Source organism: Mauremys reevesii, linkage group 22, assembly GCF_016161935.1.
Source record: "Mauremys reevesii isolate NIE-2019 linkage group 22, ASM1616193v1, whole genome shotgun sequence".
NCBI classification, from domain to species: domain Eukaryota; kingdom Metazoa; phylum Chordata; order Testudines; family Geoemydidae; genus Mauremys; species Mauremys reevesii.
Genome location: NC_052644.1, coordinates 18563388 through 18585011, shown reverse-complemented (window position 1 = coordinate 18585011; position 21624 = coordinate 18563388). Strand labels below are relative to the sequence as shown.

Below are 21624 nucleotides of genomic sequence, written 5' to 3'. Positions count from 1 at the left end.
CCCCGTCTCCGGAAACAGCCGAAGCGGCGTCGAGAAGGGGTGGGAGGAGAGGACGGAGCCGAAGAGCTGACGGAAACACACGAAGTCGGAACCCGGGCGTGGGCGGGGTCTCCGAGCAGCGGAGCCCGGAGATCTCCGAGCGCGGGGTGGACGGGACCGAGCGACGGCGGAAATCCCCGTACGCCGGGCGGAACTGGCCGAGTGAGGGCGGAGATCGCCGAGTGCCGGGCGGAAGTGACCGAGGGGTGACGGAGATCCCCGAGTGCCGGGCGGAAGTGGCCGAGGGGTGACGGAGATCCCCGAGCGCCAGGCGGAAGTGGCCGAGGGGTGACGGAGATCCCCGAGCGCCAGGCGGAAGTGGCCGAGGGGTGACGGAGATTCCCGAGCGCGGGGCGGAAGTGGCCGAGCGGGAGGCGCCGCGGCCTGTGCGGGAGCGAGGCAGGGGCCGCGATGTCCGACTTCGACGAGTTCGAGCGGCAGCTCAACGAGAACAAGCAAGGTGGGGGCGGGGCCGGGCCGGAACCGGGCCGGGGGCACCGGGCAGGACCGGGCCTGGGGACCCCCAACGTCTGTGGGGCCCGGCCCGCGGCGTGCGCGGGGGGTCCCTTCCCGCCAGCCCCACGGCCCCCCCCACCCCATAGCGCCCTCCCCGGGCCGGCCCCCCCGCATCTCCCCCCCCCAGCGCCCTCCCCGGGCCGGCCCCACGGCTCCCCCCCTCCCGCCCCATAGCGCCCTCCCCGGGCCGGCCCCCCCGCTTCCCCCCTCCCGCCCCATAGCGCCCTCCCCGGGCCGGCCCCGCCTCCCCTCCCCCCATAGCGCCCTCCCGGGCCGGCCCCACGCCTCCCCTCCCGCCCCATAGCGCCCTCCCGGGCCGGCCCCGCCTCCCCTCCCGCCCCATAGCGCCCTCCCCGGGCCGGCCCCCCCGCTTCCCCCCTCCCGCCCCATAGCGCCCTCCCGGCCGGCCCCGCCTCCTCCCGCCCCATAGCGCCCTCCCCGGGCCGGCCCCCGCCTCCCCCTCGCCCCATAGCGCCCTCCCGGGCCGGCCCCACGGCTCTCCCCTCCCGCCCCATAGCGCCCTCCCGGGCCGGCCCCACGGCTCTCCCCTCCCGCCCCATAGCGCCCTCCCGGGCCGGCCCCACGGCTCTCCCCTCCCGCCCCATAGCGCCCTCCCGGGCCGGCCCCACGGCTCTCCCCGCCCCATAGCGCCCTCCCCGGGCCGGCCCCACGGCTCCACCCAGCCCCCCCTACCCCCCTCCCCCGGCCGGCCCCACGGCTCCACCCAGCGCCCCATACCGCCCTCCCCGGGCCGGCCCCACGGCTCCCCCCCGCGCCCCATAGCGCCCGCCCCGGGCCGGCCCCACGGCTCCTCCCAGCGCCCCCACGGCTTTCCACCCCATAGCGCCCTCCCGGCCCGGCCCCACGGCTTTACTCCGCGCCCCTATAGCGCCCCCACTCCGCTAGGCCGGCTCCACCGCTCCTCGCCCCCCCCGCGCCCCATAGCTCCTGTTCACCTAGTCCCGACACCCTCCTGGGGGCCATAACTTCAGCATCCTTTGCCCCCAGTTCACCATTGCACAGCCTGCCCCATAGCCCCCTTCCAGCCTGTGCTCCCCCAATATCTGAGTGCCTGTCTTATGGCCCCCCACTGCCACTTGGCCTCCAGGCAGCTCTCCTGCCTGCCCCCAACTTCTTCATCCCCCTCCACTTCCCCTTTCCTCTGCCGGTGGCCACCTCCCTGCCCCATAGCATTGCCCACCCCCAAACTCCTCCACATGCCCTCCAGCAGCACCCCTGCCTGCCCCCAGTGCCTGCACACTCCTTGAGTGTCTGCCCCATAGCCCCCCACCAGCATCCCTTTGTCACAGCCCCCAGCATGACCCTGAACTCCCCAACCCACCTGCCCTCCTTGTGCCCCTCTCAATCCATGGCCTCTGCACCCCTTCTGCTAGTCCCTCCCCCATTGGCATCCCGCCAGCCAGCCCCTGCTCCACCCTGTAGCATCCCCTTGGGCAGAGACCCTGAGCTCCATAATTAACCTTAGCAGGCTGGGGGAGGGGGTGTGCGCCCCTCTCCCCCCTGGGACTGGGGGAGGTCGGGGGAGAGAAGGGCAGGAACACCCCCAATCCCAGCAGACTCAGCCCTCAAAGACTGCGGAAAGAGGGAACCCCAAAATCACCCCTTTTTCTCCTTATGTTTCCTGCCATCCCCTCCTGGCAAATAAGACCCATAGGGGTGGGGAGGGGCACATGTCACCACTGGGGGCATTTGGGGGGGCAGGGCAGGCCTATTGTCCCTGCCCTGCACTTGGATGCTGGGGTGATGGCAGCCGTGGGCACATGTTAGGGGCCAGATGTGAATCTCTTGCCTGTGACAGCATTGGGGAGGAAGCTGGGGGCTGTCGCTTGATCTCTTCAGGGAAATCCCTCCATGGGTTGGTGAGTTTCTCTGGCCCGGGACCTGGAAGAGTTTAAAAAAACCCTGCTTGCCTGTATGATTGATCATCTCCCTTGTGTTAGGAAGGAAGCACATGGGACATCCCGCTCTGGGGTGAAGCTGGAATGATTCCAAGTCCATCCCTGTCAGCTGAAAAACAGCAAAAAGATTGTGTTTTGGGAGCTTGCTTATGTCAGAGCGGAGGGGAGCTCTGAAGCCAATAGAGCCAGCATCCTATTAAAAGCATAAAGCCTTTATAAATAACCCCTCAGAGGTGTGGGGTATTATATTCCTCCGCTTGGCAGAATTTGAATCTTACTTTTTTTTAAATTGAGGGATAATATGGATTATTTTAAAGCATTTTTTCTTACGTTTATTTACATTTTCCGAGTTGTGCAAAAATTACGGGGTTTTAACCATTTTTTTTTCAATGTTTCCTGACGTAATTTTGAGGAGCTGTGAAAATTTCTGGGGTTTTACGCATTTTTCTTTTTCTCTATTTAAATTTCACACTTGCACAAAATTATGGGATTTAAACTTTTTCTCTCTCTAAATGTTCGGTAGCTCAAAATGATGAATTTTAAACATGTTTATCTTTTTATCTATTTAAATGTTCACAGTTGCATGGAATTGGAAGAAGGGAACCTTTTTTTGTGCTGATTTACATTTTCACAGTTGTGCAAAAGGATGGGTGTTAAAAAATTTTTATTTATTAATTTAAATTTTCACAGTTGCATGAAATTGGGGGGGGGTTAAGCATTTTCTTTTTTTTAGATTTTTATCAATTTGAATTTTCACGGCTGGGGCAAGTTCTGGGTGGGTCGGACAATAACGGTCTAACTCCACCATGCGTTTGGTACACGTTGAGGTGGGACCCGGTTCTCAAGCAGCATTTTTCCTACTTTGCTCATCTGTAAATGTCGATCATTGATGAGAAATTTTTGTGTGTGTGTGTGTGTGAGAGAGAGAGAGAGAGAGATGTGTACGGACATTTACCCATGAAAATCTGTATGTACCTGTCCTGGTGGTGCTAGGCGCTGCCTGCGATGGAAAATCACCCCCTGCTAACACAGTCCTGCTCTGACACTAGAGCCCGGTTTTCAGAGTGACAATCGGCGGCTGTAGGGCCATGGCATGGTTGGGGGAAGGCGGTTGAGTCCTGTAAGGATGGCCCAGTGCTTAGGGGATCCATATTCAATTCCCTGCTTGGCCACAGACTCCCTGTGTTGGCGAAAGTCACCTGCATGCCTCAGTTTCCCCGTCCGTATAATGGGGCTAATGCAACCGGCTTCTTTTTTTGAAGTGCTTTGAGATCTCCAGCTGAGAAGCGGTAGTTGGGGAGTGATCTGGAAAATTGAGACAATAGCACAGGGGTCGGCAACCTTTCAGAAGTGCTGTGCCAAGTCTTCATTTATTCACTCGAATTTAAGGTTTCGCGTGCCAGTAATACATTTTAACGTTGTTAGACGGTCGCTTTCTATAAGTCTAAAATATATAACTAAACTGTTGTATGGAAAGTAAAGAAGGTTTTAAAAATGTTTAAGAAGCTTCATTTAAAATTAAATTAAAATGCAGAGCCCCCCCGGACCGGTGGCCAGGACCTGGGCAGTGTGAGTGCCACTGAAAATCAGCTCGCGTGCCGCCTTCGGCACGTGTGCCATAGGTTGCCTACCCCTGTAATATATCACGGACTGTGAGGTGCTCCGTTACCACAGGTCCTGGGGGCCGGGTAATTACCGTAGCTAGACGCGGGGGTTTGTATAACACCGGAGTCCAGATGTCCGCTCAGCGCCTTGCCATGAGACCAGCCGATTTCCCTGAGATCAAGCCACGCTGGTAACCCTCTGTGTCACGCCGCCCGGGCTGAGCTGAGCACCCCGGTCCCTAGGACGTCCGGTTGTGACTGAAACGGGGCCCAGCTCCCTAGCGATACCGAGCGGGATCAGTAAACTTGTGCAGTCGAGGTCCCAGGGGTGCGGTGGCTGAGTGGTTCAGGAGCTCGGTAACAATCCTGAAGGTTGTGGGGATGCTTGACCGCCCCCGACCGAACCAGGCTGTGGGGCAGTCAAGGGTGGTCCCTCCCTCGCGTCCCCCGTTGGCTCTGAAACCGTCCAGCCTGCCCCGCGGCTGCCTGCTGAGTCGTTGGCGCCAGGGAACGCTGACTGTGCTCAGGATCAGCGGATAAAATGGTGGGTGTTCTCCCTGCTTTGTGAATGGGGTGTCAGTGGGCCAGGGGCGCTCCCCTGTTCGTTCTAGAGACAGGATGCAAACCCAGCGGTTCTGGCTGCTTCCTGGACTTGGTCAGTATCATCCCTAGCTCTTACCTAGAGCTTTTCATGGGTAGATCTCAGTGCACATCGCACGCTTTACTGTATTTACGCTCCCACCACCCCCACGTGGCAGCGCTGTGGGGAAACTGAGGCACAGACTGGTTAAGTGACTGAACCAAGGACACGCAGGCAGTCTGTGGCGGAGCAGGGAATTGAACCGGGATCTCAGCTGGCACCCTAGTCGCAGGGCTGGCCTTCCCCTCTTGGGCTGGAAACCCACCTCTGGGAGTGTGGATTATCCCTGAGCTGAAACCCCTCCCCTGCCCTAGCTCCCAAGCAGGTGCCAAACCCCTACTCCTCCTCTCCCCCCCCCCCCCCCCGGCTCCCAGGGCTAGGAGCGGGGTGGTTCACGCTCTGCCGCCTGGCCTGCGCAGTTCCAGAGCTCGCCAAGCCCGTCTCTCCTGCCCCCACCGATAAATCTAAACACCCCCCACCCCCCCCGCACATGGCTGGATCAACAGATCTGTCCTCACAAGCGAGGCTTTGTACAGCCCGGCCTATGACGCCAGCCTTTGTTTTCCCTCCCAGCACAGCTGTGGGCTCTTGGCCTGGTCGCTAGCCGGCACCTGCTCTGTTCTGGAGCCTGGGCTCCCCGCCCCACCCCCGGCTCAGACCATTTCCAGTGTAAAGTGCAGAGCCGTTGGGATGTGAGGGCAGGTGGGGTTCAGGACCACTGGGGCTGGGATTGGGGCCCTGGGGGTGTTGCAGGGGCACCTGAGAAACGCAGCCCCGGTGGTTAAGTCTAGCCCCCCTCCCAGTTTGGTGAGGGAAGTTGAGGCACGGGGCGATGGGTGTGGGGGTGTGTGGCAAAGGGGAGCTAAGGGGCAGGTGGGGGATAAAGAGGGTTTGGGAAGGTATGGGGCAGGTGAGGAGTTGGGGAAGGGGACCTATGGAGCAGGTGGGGTCTAGGGGAATGGGGGCTATGAGATGGGGGCCTGGGAAGCTATGGGCAGGTGGGGGGCTGGGGGACGGGGTTCTATGGGGGCTGAAGTTATGGGGCGCATGGAGGGAAAAGGGGGGCTGGGCGAAGGGGCTGTGGAGCAGGCAGGGGGCCTCAGAGGAGCTGTGGTGGTGACTGTGAAGCTATGGGGCAGTTGTGAGCCACCCATGGTGCCCCAGGAGCCCTATGCTGGTATATTTGAATAGTGTCTTATTCTTTACCTTCAAACCTTTTAAAAGTCCCCCCTCGAAGTGTAGTTTCTCTAGTAGCAGAGTCTATTACAAACCCGGAACCCTGACCTTTTTTTTCCCCCATCCACTGAGATGAGGTTGGCAGGTGCTTGGCGCTGCTTAAAATCAGGCAGGAGGTTCACTCGGGGAGGGGCTGAATCTGGGGTTGGATATGGTGCGGGAGAATACAGCTGTGGCTCTGGGGTAGAAGCACCGTTCAATGTCACATTGACAGGGCAAACAGCAGAGCCAGGGGTGTTTGAGGCAGTGAAGTCCAGTGGTTAGATCACTGGCATATGAATCAGGACTCCTGGGTTCTATGCCTGGCTCTGGGAAGGGAGTGGAGTCTAGTGGTTAGAGCGAGGCGGCGGGGCGGGCTGGGAGCCAGGACTCCTGGGTTCTCTCCCCAGCTCGGAGGGGAGTGGAGTCCAGTTGCTAGAGTGGGGGAGGAGAACTGGGTGTCGGCACGGTTGGGTTCTGTTTCCTGTTGGGTCAGGTTTACAGACTTTGGTGCCTAATTCACTTAGGCTCTTCTGCCTTCCCTTTCGGTACCTAAATGTGGCCTTTGTTCTCTCTGGGATGGGGGAGGAAACCCTCCTAGCCAGGAGCAATGAAGCAGCGATCAGTGGGGAGCGCTCGGCAGCCGGTGTTATCTAGCCCAACAGGCAGGGGGCGTGCGAGGAGTTAGTCTGGCGCTCCTACAGGGTGATGGATCAGGTGGGGACAGTCGGGGGACGGCAGAATGGGGAGTAATGGATCGGGTGGGGACGGTTTAGGGAAGGCAGAAGGGGCAGCAATGCATCGGGTGGGGACGGTCGAGGGAAGGCAGAAGGGGGAGCAATGGATCGGGTGGGGACGGTCGAGGGAAGGCAGAAGGGGGAGCAATGGATCGGGTGGGGACGGTTGAGGGAAGGCAGAAGGGGGAGCAATGGATCGGGTGGGGACGGTTGAGGGAAGGCAGAAGGGGAGCAATGGATCGGGTGGGGACGGTCGAGGGAAGGCAGCAGGGGAGCAATGGATCGGGTGGAGACGGTTTAGGGAAGGCAGAAGGAGCAATGGATCGGGTGGAGACGGTTTAGGGAAGGCAGAAGGGGGAGCAATGGATCGGGTGGGGACGGTCGAGGGAAGGGAGAAGGGGGAGCGTTGGATGGGGGACTGCATGGTAGGTGGCATTGAGGGGAGAGTTGGCATCAAGGTTCTGCCCTGGCATCTAGGGCAGCCTGCCCCTGCTCTGTAGGTGCGGCAGGGCGTGTGGGGGGCCTTGTGGTTCTTTGTGGCTGTCTGCCTGGCTGGCTTCTCTAGGGGGCTTGCACCACCCCTATCACAAGGCAAAGTGTAGAGTTGCAGCCCCCCCTCAAACTACAATTCCCAGCATGCCATGCAGTGTGGCATGGCTGGAGCTGGAGTCTCTGCTGGCTGCACCTCTGAGATGGAGAGGGCGTTGCATGCTGGGAGCTGGAGTCCCCCGCATGCTGCATTAGACAAACTAGCGCCTGTTATTTGAACTGGACCCACAGCGGAGCCAGGCAAGGCCCAGGCCCCCATGTGGGCAGATCAGTAGCTGGGGGATGGGATGCCAAGAATCGGGGGCAGGGCTCGTGCGTCCCCTGCTAACCCGCCCGCCTCTCCCCCCATGCAGAGCGCGACAAGGAGAACCGTCACCGGAAGCGCAGCCATAGCCGCTCGCGGAGCCGCGAACGGAAACGCCGCAGCCGCAGCCGGGAGAGGCGCAACAGAGACCAGCGCAGTGTCTCGCGGGACCGCAGGCGACGCAGGTAGGGAGGGGCGGGCTGAGCCCCAGGCACCCTTCGTCTCCCCCACTCCCATATCCTCACTGGTGCCATGGCCGGCTCGAGAAGCTGGAGGGGGGATGGCTGGCCCCAAGCCGCCAGCCTTGGGAATGGATTTGGGGGTCTGGGAGCCAGGACTCCTGGGTTCTTCCCCCAGCTCTGGGAGGGGAGTGGGGTCTAGTGGTTAGAATGTGAGCGGGGGACTGGGAGTCATGACTCCTGGGTTCTATCCTGGGAGGGGAGTGGGGTCTAGTGGGTTGGAGCCAGGGGGGCTGGGAGCCAGGACTCCTGGGTTCTATCCAATGTTCCCTCTAACTTTTTCCATCCATGTGCAGGTAATGTGTGGCTGTGCACCACCAGCAGAAACAAAAACCTAGCTAGAATATATTTTTGAAAAGTTCCCCTAGGGATAATTACTCCAGCCAGGACAGGCTAGGCATTTTAGAACTTGCTGTTCTCAAAGAATTAAATTTAAGGCTGAGAGAGAGAAAAAAAATGATGAAATGCATAGACCAGTCAGAACACTGAAATAACACACTTTGAAAGAGTAACGTTACAGAGAATATATGTGCATTGCAGGAAGAACCAAGAATTAACAACAACAACAACAACACAAGTATGTGTTGGGAGGTGAGTGTGTCAGAGACAGAGACTGTGTGTGTGTGGTGTGAGAGAGAGAGAGAGACAGACACACAGACTGTGTGAGAGAGAGAGAGACTGTGTGTGTGTCACAGAGACTGTGTGGGTGTGCTGCTGGGGAAGTCTGAGTATGAGAGACCCGTGCGCTCTCTCTTTAAGGCACTTGCTCACCAGAAAGCTGGTTATTTAGGCTGCAGCAGCTCTCCTGCTCTGTGGAGATGGGGTACACGGGTGGAGGGGAGGGACACGCTGAGATCGGGGCCCTCCCCCCGCTCTGCACAGCTAGCAGGAGGGGCCTGCGAGCAGCTGGCCAGGGGTTCCAAGGCAGAGGGCAGGAGCAGCGGGGGTGTGGGGGGGGGGCGTCGAGCACATGCCGCCAGATGTGCACGGCTCTGCTAATCAGTTTGTGGCACTTGATTGACTCCTGGGCGGCTGTGCAGCTTAGAGGGAACACAGGTTCTACCCCCTAGCTCTGGGAGGGGAGTGGGGTCTAGTGGTTAGGGCAGAGGGGCCTGGGAGCCAGGACTCCTGGGTTCTCTCCCCGGCTCTGGGAGGGGAGTGGGGTCTAGTGGTTAGGGCAGAGGGGCCTGGGAGCCAGGACTCCTGGGTTCTCTCCCCGGCTCTGGGAGGGGAGTGGGGTCTAGTGGTTAGGGCAGGGGGGCAGGGAGCCAGGACTCCTGGGTTCTATCCCTGGCTCAAGGGAGGGAGTGGGGTCTAGTGATTAGAGCAGGGAGCTGGGAGCCAGGACTCCTGGGTTCTGTCCCCGGCTCTGCAGTAACTTGTTCTGTGACCTGTATACGTGTGGGGGGAGACTAAATCTCTTTACCTCTCTCTATCCTCCCGCCGTTAGGAGGGCAGGGAGAGACTCTGGGCATGTTCTCAGACATCACTCCCCTCTGCCAGGAGTTTTGGGGGGGCCCAGCGCCCTAGGAGTCCAGGCAGCACAGACTGAGTGTTGTGCAGTCCCTCGGGTGCTACTGCAGAGCCTTTTCCCTTTGGGGGGCTGAGAGGCCGGGGCCAGGACACAGTTAGGTTCAGCGAGACCTGAAAGGAGCCGATATCAATGCCCCAGAAGCTGTGCGCCAGGGCCCTCCACTGCCTTCGTTACTGCCAGCCAGCGCTGTCCTCTGTCCCCCAGGCGCTGATCTCCCAGTGGCATCCTGGCTGTTTATAAAGCCCGAAAGACGTGGCAATGGCCCTGTAACATGGCCTGAAATTCTTGGGGGTTCGGGGAGGGACAAGACATTCACATAAGCCTGTTTGGGGGGGTGGGGGTTCTCATCTGGAGCTCCCCTGGTTGAGCAGTGGGGAGAGTGCGTTAGACACTTGCTCTGCCCTTAACTGGAAGGGGAATTTTGACAGGGATCTCTGAACCATGTGTCAGGCTTTTGGGGGAAGTCAGCGGAAGATTCCTTCCCCTGTCGGTGAATCAGGTCTCTCTGCTGGCGTTCCTGTAATGCCCCGACCTAGCCAGTTCTCCAGTCACCCCCAGAGTCTCTGAATGGCGAATGCAGGAATGAAATCTCTGAACGACCCTTTCAGCGGCCATAAAGAAGCAGGAAAGGGCCCGGACCTGACTTTTGTTTCTCTCCCCTCTGCAGGTCACCCCTAAATCTCGCTGGTCCCTTGAGGTGAGTGCCGTTATCCTCGCTGAACAGGTGGGGAAACCGAGGCACGGGGGGGGACTGGTTTACCCCTAGGGTGGAGGGATTCCATGTCAGCCACGGTGGAGCCTGGCTGCTCCATGCTGCCCCCTGCTGGCCTAGGCGCTTGGCTCTTGCCTCAAGCCGCTGCCGGGATTGGCCAAAAACGGGGTAGGGCCTAGTGGGCTGGGAACTCTCCCCAAATCCTGAGGGGTGACCCTGGCTGGGGTTGGATCGTGGTGCAGAAACCGTCGTCCTAGCCTGGGGCCAAACCTCCCCCCTCCTGCCCGGTGACACGTCTCTCCTCTCTCGGCAGCCGCTCCCCCCGCCATGAGAAGAAGAAGAAGATCCGCAAGTACTGGGACGTGCCCCCGCCTGGGTTTGAGCACATCACCCCCATGCAGTACAAAGCCATGCAAGGTATCTATCCCGCCTAGGTGCCGTCTGTCTGTGCAGGGTGCAGACCTCTGCTGACCGCCCCGGCCCGCTAGCGCTCTCTCTGCCCCATCGCCCCCCACTCCCCATCGGCGCAGGGCGGGGGAATCGGCTTTTGAACGTGTGGATTGGTGTTTCTCTCTCCTAGCCGCGGGTCAGATTCCAGCCACAGCTCTCCTCCCAACCATGACCCCTGACGGATTGGCCGTGACCCCCACCCCGGTCCCGGTGGTTGGCAGCCAGATGACCCGACAGGCCCGCCGCCTCTACGTTGGAAATATCCCCTTCGGCATCACTGAGGTACTGGTGGCTTCGGCAGCCCGGCTGCCGCTCTCTCTTGTCCGTGTGTCGCCCGCACTCTCTCTCTGCCTGGGACCCGTCGAGGAGCGCCGGAGGATATAACTTTTCTCTCCAAAACAGGGCAGTGCTGGCCGCAGAGGAGAGCAGAATCCACGGAGCGAGGTTGATGCCATGCAGCTAAACACATAAGCGGCTTCGGGGCAAACACGAACCGTAGCATCTCACTGGGGCCGACCGCCTGAGCTAGGTGGCTGAAGGATATACGGCTCCCTCAGCTGCATTATAGCCTTGGGGGGAGAGGGGGAGGATCGGTTCTGAAAGCCCAGGAGGCCTGGGGGTGCCGGGGCGGGAACCGGAACTGTGTCCGTGAACGCTGGTGGGAATCGGTAGCTGCACCTGTCCCGAGTGGGCTCAGGTCTCTATCCCAGTGACCCGTGCAGACGGGTCGCTCTACTTACCCCTGTGAGCAGTGCAATTTGGGTCTGTTATTTGCCCTCTTCGCCCCTGGCCGTGGTAACAGGAACGCTGGCGTGGTTTTAACGTCCTCCCCTCCAGCGACTTGCGAGCCCTTTCTTTTAATTCGTGACAACCGGGGCCAGCTCCCCTTCCAGATAGCGGTAGGGGAAGTGCTCTCTTTCTTATTATTTGAATTTGACTCTCGCTCAACCAAAAAACCAAGATCAAAAAGTTGTTTCCATTTCTTTTTAAAGTGAAAATTGTGGGGCTGAAATCCCTCGTAGCACAAAAGTTTGCTACCATCATGCAAGGCAAGTAGGCTGTTCCAGTTTTCCCACCTGCTCTTTGCTATCTATTTGAAATTCCGGGCCCGGTGGTGCGCTGCCCTACATCGCTGCTTTCCCCTCTCTCTCCCCGCAGGAGGCCATGATGGATTTCTTTAACGCTCAGATGCGTCTTGGAGGGCTGACCCAGGCCCCTGGCAACCCTGTCTTGGCTGTGCAGATCAATCAGGACAAGAACTTTGCTTTCCTGGAGGTGAGTCAGGTTTCTGTTCTGTCTGTACAGCACCTGGCACGATGAGGCCCTGGGCCGTGCCTGGGCTCCCAGGTGCTCCCGTAACATACCTTATTGTCCAATTCCGGTGGCCACAAGTCCAGAAGGATGTTGCTAAACTTGAGAGCGTTCAGAGACAAGCCCCGAGAACAATTCAAGGATTGAAAACCAGACCGTATAGCTACAGACTCCAGGAGGTCAATCTGCTTAGCTTGGAGGTTGAGGGGTGACTTGATCCAGTCTCTAAGTACCTAGATGGGGAACAGAGATGTGATCGTGGGCTCTTTAGTCTAGCAGACCACGGTCTAACCTGCTCCAGCGTCTGCGGTTGAAGACTGGAAATAAGACGCACGTTTTTCACCACTAGGGGAATTCACCCCTGGAGCAAACTACCAAGGGCCGGGGTGGAATTTCCAGCACCGAAAATCCACACTGGCTGTTTTTCGAACCGATCCGCTGTGGTTTGAAGAGGAATTATTCAGGGGTCATTCTCTGGCTGTGTTATGCACTAGATCAGTGGTCCCCAACGCGGTGCCCGCCGGGGCATCTATGTGTGCTGGCGTACTGGCTGGCGGACAAGCATCCGCCAAAAAGTGGCGACATCAAGAGGCATCGCCACTGAAATGCCGCTGATTTTCAGCGGCGGCGACTCTTGATGACGCTACTTCGGTGGCATTTTGGCAGCGACGCCTCTTGACGTTGCTGCTTCTCGGCGGCATTTCGGTGGATGTTTGGCCGTCGGCCACGGTCCTCGGTGGCTCGTCATCTGGGGCCCGCCACCCGGAAAAGGCTGGGGACCATTACACTAGATACTAGATGATGACAGTGGTCCCTCTCTGGCTATTGAATCTGGGAATCCCTTCTGCGTTGGTGAGAGACGGATTGGATCCCCTGTGGGCTGTTCTGGTGAGATGGCAGATTTAGTCTCTCTGGAGATGGTTCAAAGGTGAATTGGTCCTCAGCTTGCAAGCACCTCCCTCGAGAGGAGACTTCTGCTGGCAGAGGACCCTTCAGTCTAGCAGAAAGAGGCAGGACCAGGAAGATGAAGAGACAGATTCAGGGGCCCCGGGAGGAGAATGGGCCATTGGTGCAGTTGACTGTGGGGTGGGGTCTCTCGGCCGGTTAAAATTCAGACCGGATTCTCCTTCTGAAATCCCCTCTCGAGCTCCCCCCTGAAATTGCAGATCAGAAATACCAGGCTGGAAGGGACCTCGAGAGGTCATCGAGTCCATCCCCCTGCAGCGAGGCAGGACCAAGCGTCCCTAGACCATCCCTGATGGGAGTTCGTCCAACCTCTTCTTAAAAACCTCCCTTGGAAGCCAGTGCAGCCCCCCGGCCAGTTAGTCCCCACTTTGTAGCTCTGCTCTGGCTCCCCCTCGCCGAAGGGAAGCACTTTGCGCTTGTCTTCGTTGGATTTCGTCGGGTTGATCTCAGACCCAGTTGATGGTTGTTTGGAATTCTGACCTCCAAAGCGCTGGTGACCCCTCCCTGCTCGGTCTCATCCGCGGATTTTCTAAGCGCACGCTCCACTCCGTTATCCAAGTCACTAACGAAAGCGTTGCCTAGGACCGGACCCAGGACCGAGCCCTGCTTGACAGGCCGCCCGGTTTGACAGCAACCCACTGCTAGCTAAACAGAGTGCCGGTCTTTGAACCAGGGGTGCACCCACTGTACAGGAATTTCGTCTGCAGCTCCTTTCCCTAGTTTGCTTGTGAGAATGTCATGTGGGACTGTGTCAAAGCTTTGCTAAATCAAGATACTTCACCGCGTCCCCCTGTCCGGTAGGCCAATAATCCTGCCAAAGAAGGAAGTTAGGTTGGCTGGCAGGATTTGTTCTCGCCGAGTCCATACTGGCTATTCCTTATAGCCCTGATACCCTCCAGGTGCTGACAAATTGTCTGTTTAATCATTTTGGTTTCATAATAGGTTGTAGGATGAGCTCTGGGCTCACTGGGTGAGGTTGTCTGGGCTTAGGCCAAACCTTGATGATTCCAGTGGTCCCTTCTGGACGTGGGAATCTGTGAAAGGGGACGTAGAGTCCATGCTCCAGGATATTATGTGATTGCAGCAGGGACAGGAGGAGGATTGAACCATGGGCCGTAGTGCGTTATGGGTGGGTGTTGTCGATGAGGCACGGATGCAGGACTGGATCTAGTCTGTCCTGGGGGCGGGGTGGGGGAACTGGACTTAGTGGTCTGATATGGGGCAGCATGGCCGTGGGATTACTAGCTGAAGTGGCCTGTAGCAGGAAGCTGGGCCCCACCGGTAGCCGGTGGAACTCCTTGCTGCATGATGGGACTGAGGCCAGGATCCGTTCAACATTTGGAAGGAGGATGAGACGTTGGCGGGGATAACGGAATGTCTGCCGTGTGCAAGGGAGGGAGTGTGATCCAGAGCTGGTAGGGGAAAAATGTTTCCTCCTCCCTGGAAAGTTTCTGTTTTTCAGCAAAAATTTGGTTACCAAAATATTTTGGCGGAAAACTGAAATATTTCAATGCTGAAAGGCCGCAGCGGTGCCTCATGGGAATTGTAGTTCAGGGGATGATTCATGCTCCCATTCTCCTTTATACCCTGGGCCACCTTTTTGGACTCCATCTCCCATGATGCACCCCTGTTGTCCTCTTGGAGAGGGGAGGTAGGGCATTATGGGAGTCCCTGGCTGTGTTGTTCCATGGGTGGTGTAGTTTGGCCAGCAGGGACCCAAGCCTGTAGATGCAAATGGGGGCTTGAGGCAAGGGAACTATAACTCCCATGGTGCACCATGACCTATCCTCTTGCATTGGGAAGGCAGTGTATCCTGGGAGTCCCTGGCTGTGATGCATCATGGGAGATGAAGTCCAGCTTGTAGAGGTGAGCGGTTTCTGCTTGCCTGGAGTCTACACCAGCGTTAAATAGGAATATTTTGGTTTTGGGGTGTTTGGGTTTTGTGTCTAAACATTGTGGTTTTTTTCCCCGGGGAAGCAGGCGCTGCTTGTGCAAAACTTTGTTTTGCCAAAATCACTGTTCTCTGTGGAAAATCAGTTTGGGTGGAAATCTTCTCCCCAGCTCTACACCCCACCCTGTCCCGGGGCGTCAGCCGACCACTGCGGCTACGTCTGCATGGGACAGCAAGCCCGGGCGTGAGCAACCGCACCACTCGGCCGGGCCTCGCGGCTGGGCCCGGGTTCCAGGGGGCTTTGTGCGGAGACGTGCTAGGATTTGGAACTCGTCTGGCCTGCGGGGGAATTGTGGGAAGGTCTTGGGCTGGGACAGCGCTCCCTCCAGGGCCAGGTTATTCCGGACGTGGCCAGTAGGGGGCATTGTGCAGCAGGCAGTTGACACAACAGGGGTGTCACGTCCCTTGACGGCTCATTTTTGGAGACTGGGTTACGTGGGCAGCGGTCCCGCTTGGGGGAGGGGGGAACGCAGATCTGGGCCGAATCGTTGGCGGATTGCGTGAGCTCAGGGGCTCTGGGCTGTGGTGCCGATCGGGCGTCCGTGTCCCTCATCGGCTTCCCCCGGCTCTCCTGCAGTTCCGCTCTGTGGACGAGACCACCCAGGCCATGGCATTCGACGGCATCATCTTCCAGGGGCAGTCGCTGAAGATCCGCCGCCCCCATGATTATCAGCCGCTGCCCGGCATGTCTGAGAACCCATCTGTCTACGTGCCAGGTGAGTAGCCCCCCCTGCCCCGGTGTGGGGCCAACAGGTGAGCGGGCCTGCACCTTCAAAAGAAATATGATGAGGTTCATGCACTGCTACAGACTAGGGACCGAATGGCTGGGCAGCAGAGGACCTAGCTGAATATGAGTCAACAGTTTGCCCTTGTTGCCAAGAAGGTTAATGGCATTTTGGGCTGTATAGCACTGGTGAGGCCTCATTTGGAGTACTGTGTCCAGCAAGAAGGATGTGGAAAATGGTTAGGGGGCTGGAGCACATGACTTATGAGGAGAGGCTGAGGGAACTGAGATTGTTCAGTCTGCAGAAGAGAAGAATGAGGGGGGATTTGATAGCTGCTTTCAGCTACCTGAAAGATGGATCTAGACTGTTCTCAGTGGTAGAAGATGACAGAACAAGGAGTAATGGTCTGAAGTTGCAGAGGGGGAGGTTTAGGTTGGATATTAGGAAAAACTTTTTCACTAGGAGGGTGGTGAAGCACTGGAATGGGTTACCTAGGGAGGTGGTGGAATCTCCTTCCTTAGAGGTTTTTAAGGTCAGGCTTGACAAGCCCTGGCTGGGATGATTTAGTTGGGTTTGGTCCTGCTTTGAGCAGGGGGTTGGACTAGAACCTCCTGAGGTCCCTTCCAACCTTGAGATTCTATGATTCTCCCAGAGCACACTGGGGCAGGGGAGATCCAGCCGCGTGCCCAGTTCTTCCCTAGGCACGTGCTGCGTGGCATCGTAACGTACGCCCGGCTGGGTGTGGGGCAGCAGGGCAGGGAGGCCAGGATTGGGGAGGCTGGAGAAACTGGAGGGAGGGACCAGACGGCCCTGGTAAGTCTGAGTCCAGGAGTCCACCAGGGGCTGGTTATGCAGGACCCCTCGCCCGGCGCTGGGACGTGGCACCTCTAGGGAGAGTTGCAGGGCTGGTAATAAAGGGACCCCTTGCCCGGCGCTGGGACATGGCATTTCTGGGGTGGGGCGTGGGCTGTGACTACAGGGACCACCGCACAGGTGGCCCTGTGGGACGAGCAGGGGCTGCGTTGCTGTCCCGTGGGGCGTGGCTGCCTGGCAGCCTCTCCAGAGCATGCAGGACGTTGTGGGACCCCCATCTGTTCCCTTCCCTCTCCCCCCGGCAGGCGTGGTGTCCACCGTGGTCCCGGACTCAGCTCACAAGCTCTTCATTGGGGGTTTGCCCAACTACCTGAACGACGATCAGGTGAGCACGGGGCAGCGGGCGGCCTCCCTTGGCCAGGGCCTGGATCCACCCGGGGCCGCTTCCCCCCGTGGGGCACCGGGAAAGGGCTTTTCCCCACGAGTAGCTCCAGCCCGCTGGCTTCTCAGCCCGCGGATCCCAGCTCTCAACACCCATGTGCTCTGGCCTGAGCCCGAGCTGCCCTCTGAGAGTGGGGCTGATGCGAAATCTTTGCTGGGGAGGGCTTTGAATGACTGGAGGTGGCGGCGTTCAGCCCTCGTCGTGCCTAGCCAGACCGGCGCCAGGCGCTGCCTGGGCATCCAGCAACCGAGATCGGGGGGAGCATCGTGCCAGGTGCCACCCAGCAGCCAAACCCCGGGGGTGCTGCCCGGGCACACAGTGCCAGCCACCCCTACCCCAAAGAGCTCCTGGGCTAAACAGACAAAGGGTGGGGAGGGGAAACTGAGGCAGGGCAGGCGTGTCCACAGCCGCCCAGGCGTCCTCGCTGCCTGCCCGCCTCACCCTGCCCTTCCCCGCCCGCCCCAGGTGAAGGAGCTGCTGACTTCTTTTGGGCCCCTGAAGGCCTTCAACCTGGTGAAGGACAGCGCCACCGGGCTGTCCAAGGGTTACGCCTTCTGCGAGTACGTGGACATCAACGTCACAGACCAGGTATTTTCCAACTCCCCCCTCCTCCGCCCGCCTCTCCTCGCAGCTCTGCCGCCCTCCGAGGGGCCTGCGTCCGCCAGCCCAGCCAGCCGTGGGGTGTGTGCGTTCTCCTTTTTTCTTTGTTTTTCTTTTGTTTGGTTTTTTCCTCCTCCCCTCCTTGAGCAGGTGAATTTTTTTTTCCTCCACCCCTAGGGAGCGCCAGCCTTTCTCTCCTTTACAGCTCCGGGGGCCCCCATAGGCCGCGCCTCGTCGCTGTGATCGCCTCGTTTTCTCTCCCCCCCACCCCCTTTTTCCCCCCCTTCTCCCCAATCTTAGCCCGAACAGCGGCCACAAACCAATCCGAAGACCCCAGCTCTGCTCTGCCCATGCAAGCCGGTAAGATCCCCCCCTCGCCAAATAAAACCCCCCCATCAGATCCCGCTATGGCCGGGAAACCTCCCCGCCCCCTTTAGCCGCAGCTGCCTCCAGCGCCGATCCTGACTTGCCCGCGTCGGTCGCAGCCTTATAGAAATCTCTTCGGACTTTCTATATAACGGTGTTTTCTCTTCTCCCGCTGTGCTTTTTGTTATAGCGGGAGGAGAAGGAAGAGACCCGTAGCAGCAGGGGCCCTCTGTGCGCTGCATTCCCAGCGGTAGTTGTTCAAATGCAAGTATATATATCTCATTTTTTTAATGTATTTTTTTTTTGGATTTTAAAAAACAAAACACAAAAAAAGCAAAAAATGAAGCAACCAACCAAACCACCCTGCCCCCCCCTGCGCCCCTTCAAATCGCCCCCCACAAAAAGTCAGCCCCGGCGCTGGCGGGAGAGGGGCCTCCTGCCACAGAGAAGGTCCTAAGAGGCGTGTAACTTCATAACCCCTCCCCAAAAGTCTTCCCCCACCCCCACCCCCGGAGGGCTTAGAAAGAGCTGGTCTAATGGTGCATGCTGGGTGCGAGACCTCGGCGCTGGGGTGACTTGCGAGAGGGTGCGTGCGTGTGTCTGTGTCGTCCGGCCCCCAGCCCGTCTTTCAGGCCTGCCCCCCACTTCCTGTCCCCAACCTGCCTGTGCCCCTCTTTCCACTTCCTGTCCCAAACCTGACTTGGGTCTGTCCCCAGCCTGTCTGGGTCTCTGTGGGCCTCCCTTCCCCCCACTTCCTGTCCCCAGCCTGTCTTTCAGACCTGCGCCCCCTTTCCACTTCCTGTCCCCGGCCTGTCCTTTAGGCCTGTGCCCCCCGCCCCCTTTCCTGTCCTTTGAGCCCCACGGCGCCCCCACTTCTGCCCTCGGCCTGTGTTGTGGATCTTTGTGCGCTGCCCGTTCCTGGCAGGAGCCTGACTTGGGCCCCATCTTTTGGGCACATGCCTCCCCCGCCCCCCACTTCTGTTCCCAGCCTGTCTTGGGGCTGTGTCCCCTCTCCACTTCCTGTCTCAAACCTGACTTCAGCCTGTCTGGGTCACCGTGCTGTGCCCACCCCCTCCCACCCCCCCTTCTTGTCCCCAGCCTGTCTGGGTTCCTGCCGCCCCATCCTCAACTCGGTCTTGAGCCTCCCCGTCCCCAGGCGGTCTGTGCTCCTGCCCCCCACCTGGCTTTTGGGGGGCGGGGCGCCCCCTGCTGCGTGGGGAAATGCAGCGAGGTTGCGCAGTCGGTGGAGAGGTTCCCCTGCCGGCCTGCCGAGGGGGCGTGCGTGGCTGGCACCGGCCCCAGCGCCCCCCGCTGGCCGTGCACCCGCGGCCCAGGAGGCCTTCAGAGACGCAGGTAACGCAGCGCCCCCTGGGGGAGGGCAGGCGAGCCTTCGGAGCCGGCCGCTCCTGCCCTCCCAGCGCCAGCCCACCGCGTAGGCCGGGCGCCCCGAGGGCGGAGGAGAGCGGCGTGAGTGTGTGTGTGTGCGCGCGCGTCCGTCTGTCCGGCGCCTTTCGCGTCTGGGCTGATTGCAGCGGGGGGGGCCGGGGGGAGGAGCCGCCCGCTCCGGCGCTGCGAGCAGCCAGATTCATTTCCCCTCTGATTTCGAAGGCCATCGCCGGGCTGAACGGCATGCAACTGGGCGACAAGAAACTGCTGGTGCAGAGAGCCAGCGTCGGAGCCAAGAACGCCACGCTGGTGAGCCGGGACTCCTGGGGTCTCTCCCCGGCTCTGGGAGGGGAGTGGGGTCTAGTGGTTAGAGCAGGCGGGCTGGGAGCCAGGACTCCTGGGTTCTCACTCCAGCTCTGGGAGGGGAGTGGGGTCTAGTGGTTAGAGCAGGTGAGCTGGGGTCTAGTGGTTAGAGCCAGGACTCCTGGGTTCTCTCCTCGGCTCTGGGAGGGGAGTGGGGTCTAGTGGTTAGAGACGGGACTCCTGGGGTCTCTCCCCGGCTCTGGGAGGGGTGTGGGGTAGAGCGAGCGGGGTTGGTATCCCAGGCTAGCTCGGCCCTTTGGTCTGGTCTAGTCTAGCGATTCCCATGCTCCTAGAACGGGTGGGGCAGTTTTCCTCGCAAAACTTGCCTTTTCTCTCCCCCCTCCCGTCCCCAACTGAAAACGTGTTGCTTTTTCTCCTGTTATTTTGGGGTGCCAGGGCCGTTTCCAGGGGGTCCCATTGGGTATCTTACTGGAGAGGCCGGGTGGGGGGTGATTTCAAGTGCCTCATGAGGCTTCCAAGTTGATTCGGATGGGGGAGCCCTGCAATGGGCTCAGGCTCTCGGCAAACCCAGGCAGTGTTAATTGGCTCAGGGGAGCTCGCCCTATTCCCAGTGACGGGCTCAGGCTCTCGGCAAACCCAGGCAGTGTTAATTGGCTCAGGGGAGCTCGCCCTATTCCCAGTGACGGGCTCAGGCTCTCGGCAGACGCAGGCCGCGTCCTGCCTTCAACCCCAAGGGTTGGGGTTCTCGAAGAGCCCCTAGGGGTGGGGTGGCGCCTCCCTGAGATCCCGGGGTGGGGGCGAGGCCAGAGGCCAGGATCAGCAGGCCGGAGCGCGTGGCAGGCTGGCCGGGAAGGGGCTCTCGGGGCCAGTGTGTAACCTCCCCACCCCCGTCTCCGCAGAGCACGATAAACCAGACCCCGGTGACGCTGCAGGTGCCCGGGCTGATGAGCTCGCAGGTGCAGATGGGCGGGCACCCCACCGAGGTGCTGTGCCTCATGAACATGGTGCTGCCCGAGGAGCTGCTCGACGACGAGGAGTATGAGGAGATTGTGGAGGACGTGCGGGACGAGTGCAGCAAGTACGGGGTGGTCAAATCCATCGAGATCCCCCGGCCTGTTGACGGCGTCGAGGTGCCTGGCTGCGGCAAGGTGCGTGGGAGTGGGGGCTAGTGGGTAGAGGGGGGGGTGTGGGGCTGGGAGTCAGGACTCCTGGGTTCTCTCCCTGGCCTTGGGAGGGGAGTGGGGTCTAGTGGTTAGAGGTGGGTGGGTGGGCACTGGGAATAGGGATGCCTGGATTGTCCATCTCCCCCCCACACACACAGAGCTCTGGGAGGGGAGTGGGGACTAGTGGTTAGAGCGGGGGTGGGGGGGCTGGGAGTCAGGACTCCTGGGTTCTCTCCCTGGCCTTGGGAGGGGAGTGGGGTCTAGTGGTTAGAGGTGGGTGGGTGGGCACTGGGAATAGGGATGCCTGGATTGTCCATCTCCCCCCCACACACACAGAGCTCTGGGAAGGAAGTGGGGTCTAGTGGTTAGAGCAGGGGAGGGGCTGGGAGTCAGGACTCCTGGGTTCTACCCCTGGCTCTGGGAAGGGAGTGGGGCCTAGTGGTTAGAGCGGGGGGGGGGGGGGTCAGGACTCCTGGGTTCTCTCCCTGGCTCTGGGAGAGGAGTGGGGTCTGGTGGCTACAACAGAGGATGGGGGGGCTCCCAGGGTGGGGGAGTGGGATAAGAGCCAACCTCGGCCCCTGCACCCTCATCTCCACGTCTGGCTGGCGCCGTAACCCCCCCCCCCCTTCCTCTCCCCCCAGATCTTCGTGGAATTCACCTCGGTCTTCGACTGCCAGAAGGCCATGCAGGGCCTCACCGGCCGCAAGTTCGCCAACAGAGTGGTGGTGACCAAGTACTGCGACCCCGACTCCTACCACCGCCGCGACTTCTGGTAGCCGCCGGGCCGGGCCAGGCCGGCCCTTCGCCCACGCGGCGGGTTTCTATTTTATGGCCAAAATGGTTTGGTTTTGTTTTTTTCCAATTGTTTTCTGCCCCCTCCCCAAAAAGAAATACCCCCCCCCCCCGATTTCCCAGCTGACGGCTGCCAGTGATGGTTATTCCATAGTAGAGACGTCTCCTTGCGCCTTTCTCTCTGTGCCGTTGCGTATTGGCTGAGAAGGATCTCCTCGTTCGGCACCCCCCCCCCCGCCTGTTCTGTTATCCCCCCCTCGGTGTGCGTATGGAGTGTGCCCTCCCCCCCCTTTTATTTCCCGTCGTAATTAAACACTTTTTCCAGTC

General features: G+C 59.8%; 1 protein-coding gene across 3 annotated transcripts; it reads left to right on the top strand.

The window, feature by feature from the left end:
- Positions 1–165: 165 nt before the first annotated feature.
- On the top strand, positions 166–21624 carry U2AF2 (U2 small nuclear RNA auxiliary factor 2). 3 transcript variants are annotated; one of them, XM_039510570.1, is made up of 13 exons: positions 193–499; positions 7573–7708; positions 8303–8353; positions 9964–9993; positions 10322–10425; positions 10589–10740; positions 11617–11733; positions 15264–15402; positions 16530–16609; positions 17132–17254; positions 19232–19327; positions 20242–20490; positions 21147–21624. In XM_039510570.1, exons 1-13 carry the CDS (start codon positions 451–453, stop codon positions 21279–21281), a joined length of 1461 nt encoding a protein of 486 aa, XP_039366504.1. In that variant the 5' UTR covers positions 193–450; the 3' UTR covers positions 21282–21624. The 3 variants fall into 3 exon arrangements, with proteins under 3 accessions (XP_039366507.1, XP_039366504.1, XP_039366505.1); XM_039510571.1 differs by having other exon boundaries at positions 451–499; positions 19241–19327; positions 21147–21281; XM_039510573.1 differs by lacking the exon at positions 8303–8353 and having other exon boundaries at positions 166–499.

Bases quoted from the DNA above. Each gene is read 5' to 3' on its own strand.
- U2AF2 (XM_039510570.1), top strand. From the start codon at position 451: ATGTCCGACTTCGACGAGTTCGAGCGGCAGCTCAACGAGAACAAGCAA. The intron at 500-7,572 runs GTGGGGGCGGGG...CCCCCCATGCAG, and splicing joins GCTCAACGAGAACAAGCAAG to AGCGCGACAAGGAGAACCGT. The intron at 9,994-10,321 runs GTGAGTGCCGTT...CTCTCTCGGCAG, and splicing joins AATCTCGCTGGTCCCTTGAG to CCGCTCCCCCCGCCATGAGA.